Below are 3,836 nucleotides of genomic sequence, written 5' to 3' on the forward strand. Positions count from 1 at the left end.
TCTCGGACCTTATGAGTCTCTTGGAGAGTCCAAGAGATTTCTGTTCCGAAGATGAACGAAGGTCTTACGGGGTTGGAACAACATGAGGGTGAGTAATTACTGACAGAATTTTCATTTTTGGGTGAACTAACCCTTTAATAATTAATTGTGCATAGGCTGCTACATATAAATGGGCTATAGATCCTATATATACTGCTATTTCTTTTTTCAAATGTAGTTTTTACAGTAAAAATATTACGCTGAATTATGTAACTGGTCAGCGGCAGGGTGTTACAAACAGAGCAGGTGCCAGAGAAAGTCCTGGCTGAGGGAGATGCCGCCGGAAGTACCGCTGCGAGACGCCGATGCCATTTTGCGCTAGCCCTTACTGGAGAAACCGTAGGCGCGAATTTATATATGCATTGATAAAGCGAGCGCAATGTTTTTTTTTCACAATGACATTTGAGTTCATGATTTTAATGTTGTTGTTTTTTGTGTGGCATAGAACATAAAAATATGTTAAGAGCATCTAAAGAACCTGATGAAAAATCAATGTTAAATTTCAACATTGATACAATGATCTTTTGATTAATGCATTAACATTGATTCAGTGTTGATTCAGTGTTGGTCTGCTATCTGGGTTATGTTATGTGTATGATCCGTGATTAATTAATACAGCTAGTACACAAGGAATATTAAGGTTAGTATTAAGAATATAAAGTGTTTATTTTATTACACTTTAGCTATTTGCATCTGAAGATTTCAATTACAATACATATCATTAAAGGCTGTTTTCCTCACATCAGTAGCACTTTTTACAGAGGGATTTGTTCATTTAACATTCCCTTAATATATACATTTTATTATTATTTTTTCTGGATGTTGACAGTATTTCTGAGACATCCAAAACTCTCTTTGTAAAAACCTTAAACTCTAATATGGCAACAAAATGAAACAAGAACTTTAAACCTGATTTTATCCAATGTTTAGATTTCTGCTCTGTAATGTATGCAAATTAGCACATAATTAGATAATGCATCACTCACATATTTAACATTTCAGAAAACTTGCAATGCAAAACAATTTTCTCAATATACTGTGATAAAGCAAAAGGGGAGGTGATGTACTATTACAAAATTTTCACCCTTTTGTCTTGCCTCAAGTAATTTATGTCCAGATCTGCTGTTTTGATGGATGTTAGCCTGAGATACTTTGTAAAACTGCAGGTGTGTTTCAAAGAAGGGTGCAAAACAGTTGTGTAGATACTTAGACTGTCTTGCTATATTCTGGATTTTCAGCAAAATGGATTGTTTCCACAGCTTTGAGTTCCTCAAAAACAACAATCTAGAGATAGAAGACAGATAAGATTGACATGTATTACATTTCATAGATTTAAAGATTTTATTATTGCTGCATGCAAAATAAATTTTCTAGAACCAGTTTATGCCTTTGCTATACTTCACCACAGTGACACCTATATTTACACACAGCCAGTCACCTCATTATCTCCACTCTTGAGCCAGGGACCGGGGAGATAGAGGGCTTTCTGAGGACCAACCGACCAGTGGCGTCCAAGATTTTGCCCGTTCACAAAAACCACTCCTTTACTCCAATTCTGCCAACAGTCCAGAACAACATGATTTGTGCCATCTTCTATGTTCTAAGGCTGTTCTAATGAAACTGTAGACTCACCGGCAGCTTCACAAAAGTATCTGTGGGCTGATCCACTACCAGGGTTCCCCTGAAAAACGCAGGGTAGGTGGGCTTCTGACCGACAGGCATCCATTTCAGTGAGTGCAGTCTAATAAAAATTGAGAGATTCAGTTTTGACCTATGATTAATGTCTGTGTATATAAGCCCTGCGTCTTTGCAAAGTCTTACTAATGTCACACTGCATTTCTGAGCGCTCTCTCTTGTTTCCCTTGTCATGAGCCACGTTTCCACCGAAATTACCCGAAACAATTTGTCCCAGGAACTTTTTTCAACCAATCAAAATGCAGCATGAACTCAACCAATCAGCATGTTCAGTATTGACAGTATTTCTGAGACATCCAAAATTCTCTCCGTAAAAAACCTTAAAATCTAATATGGCAACAAAATGAAATGCTCACAAACTTCCAAGTCCCACCCCTGAAAGTTCCTGAACTTTGAAAAAGTACTACCTCGTGAGCAGGGACTTTCAGAGGGGGAAATATTTACCCGGAACTTCCTTTAGACCCTGGTTCCTGCGGAGTAAACACACAAAGAACCAGCCCAAAGTCCCTAGTTCCTGGGGAAGTTCTTGCGGTGGAAACGCAGCTATGGTTTATGTTCTTGATCTTCTGCCCATTTTCCTGGATTCTCCTGGATTTCACCTGGATTTCTGAATTTACTTGGACTCTTTCATTATTTTCAGTGAGATTCGTGTAAAGGCATGAGATAAGGTAAATGACAGTCCAAGACACAGGCAAACAGGGAAATCCAGGGAAACGGGGAGGAGAGCAAACTATAAACCATGACGAGAAACAAGAGAGAGCGCTCAGAAATGCATTGTGACACTAGCAAGACTTCACAAAAAGTGAGAAAAAACACAGGGCTTATACACAGACATTAACAGGTTAATGACACACTGGCGGATGTAATTACACGAAAATGAGGTTTATGGGAAATGTAATTCATGATGGAATGGCAAAGGACTTGGGAGGAGTGTCCTCCGGCTGGCAGGCGTGACAATTATTTATTTAGAAAATATTAAGCTAAGGCTCATCAAACTTTTGTAAAAAAGCATTTGTCTATTAAAGACAATAGTAAGATAACTGTCGAATAATTAGTAAGTTGTAGGCACAGAAGAATCAAAATAAAATGATGACCTTCATTTCAGATGTAGCAATTATATCTTCAGGAAGGACCTAATTTTAGAGATGGTTCCAGTTCTTAACCCGTGCCTGTAATTGCTTAAGTTAAACTTACCCATTTTGGTATAAAACTATTATGGAAGCTATATTGTTCATTATGGAAACTATTATGTGTCCGCAATGGAATAAAAAAAGTTTTTAAAAAAGTCTGACTTTTTCGCGTAATTCCTGAGTTAGTAATTAACATTTTTTACCTTAGAATTATGAGATAAAAAAAGAATTTTTACTACGTTGCGGAAACAAGCTTCCATACACTTAAGACACAATACAGAAGCAAATATTCAGAATTAAACCTGTTTATGAAACTGGTTTTCATATCCAAACAGTACATGGAGAACTTTTTTAGAGGTACATCGTTCAGAGTTATATCTCCAACAAGCCCTGTATGGATGAAAACAATAATGAATGGCATGTTATGGTCACTACACCCCTTATCATATCTATTACAGTACTATGTGACGTACAACTAAACAATGTCAATATATATATATATTTCTTTTATTAAATCAATATTATCATACCTTTCTGCTGGTTGTCTATGATTGTACCACAGTTCACTCGCCCACAGTTCTCAACAAGCAAACTCAAGGTCCTCTCACTCTGTAAAAATGTAATTAGCGCAAGATTAATACATTCAGGAAAAAGACTGTTGTAAGTCAAAGAAGGAAAATGAGCTCAAAGTCCTCAAATCTTCTTTTATTTTATAAAACTATTATAATAATAATAGTATTATAATAATAATACTAATACTTTTAAGATACCAACAATGCATCATATTTACCTTACTCTGAGATATTCTAACTTTCTGAGTTCTATAGTCCAAAACACCAATCAGTTCTCTGTCAATAAACACCTTCAAAAGAGATTAGAATTAATTCAAATTCAGTTCTCTCCTTGATTTGATTTGTTTGTTATTGTTATCTATTATAACCTGAAATTAAGGCCAAAATAGATGAGAAAATA

The 3,836-nt window shown here is 36.0% G+C and overlaps 1 protein-coding gene across 1 annotated transcript; it reads right to left on the reverse strand.

The window, feature by feature from the left end:
- Positions 1-686: 686 nt before the first annotated feature.
- On the reverse strand, positions 687-3,779 carry LOC311077176 (beta-galactosidase-1-like protein 2). The gene is made up of 6 exons (XM_084138984.1): positions 3,655-3,779; positions 3,395-3,473; positions 3,167-3,254; positions 1,672-1,780; positions 1,478-1,594; positions 687-1,323 (listed from the first exon to the last, which is right to left on the reverse strand). Exons 3-6 carry the CDS (start codon positions 3,202-3,204, stop codon positions 1,246-1,248), a joined length of 342 nt encoding a protein of 113 aa, XP_083995110.1. The 5' UTR covers positions 3,205-3,254; positions 3,395-3,473; positions 3,655-3,779; the 3' UTR covers positions 687-1,245.
- Positions 3,780-3,836: the final 57 nt, after the last annotated feature.

This window comes from Abramis brama, assembly GCF_963993115.1.
Source record: "Abramis brama genome assembly, contig: SCAFFOLD_131, whole genome shotgun sequence".
In the NCBI taxonomy this organism is placed as follows: domain Eukaryota; kingdom Metazoa; phylum Chordata; class Actinopteri; order Cypriniformes; family Leuciscidae; genus Abramis; species Abramis brama.

Bases quoted from the DNA above. Each gene is read 5' to 3' on its own strand.
- LOC311077176 (XM_084138984.1), bottom strand. From the start codon at position 3,204: ATGTACTGTTTGGATATGAAAACCAGTTTCATAAACAG. The intron at 1,595-1,671 runs GTGAGTCTACAG...GACTGTTGGCAG, and splicing joins ATACTTTTGTGAAGCTGCCG to AATTGGAGTAAAGGAGTGGT. The intron at 1,324-1,477 runs GTGACTGGCTGT...TTCTATCTCTAG, and splicing joins TCAAGAGTGGAGATAATGAG to ATTGTTGTTTTTGAGGAACT.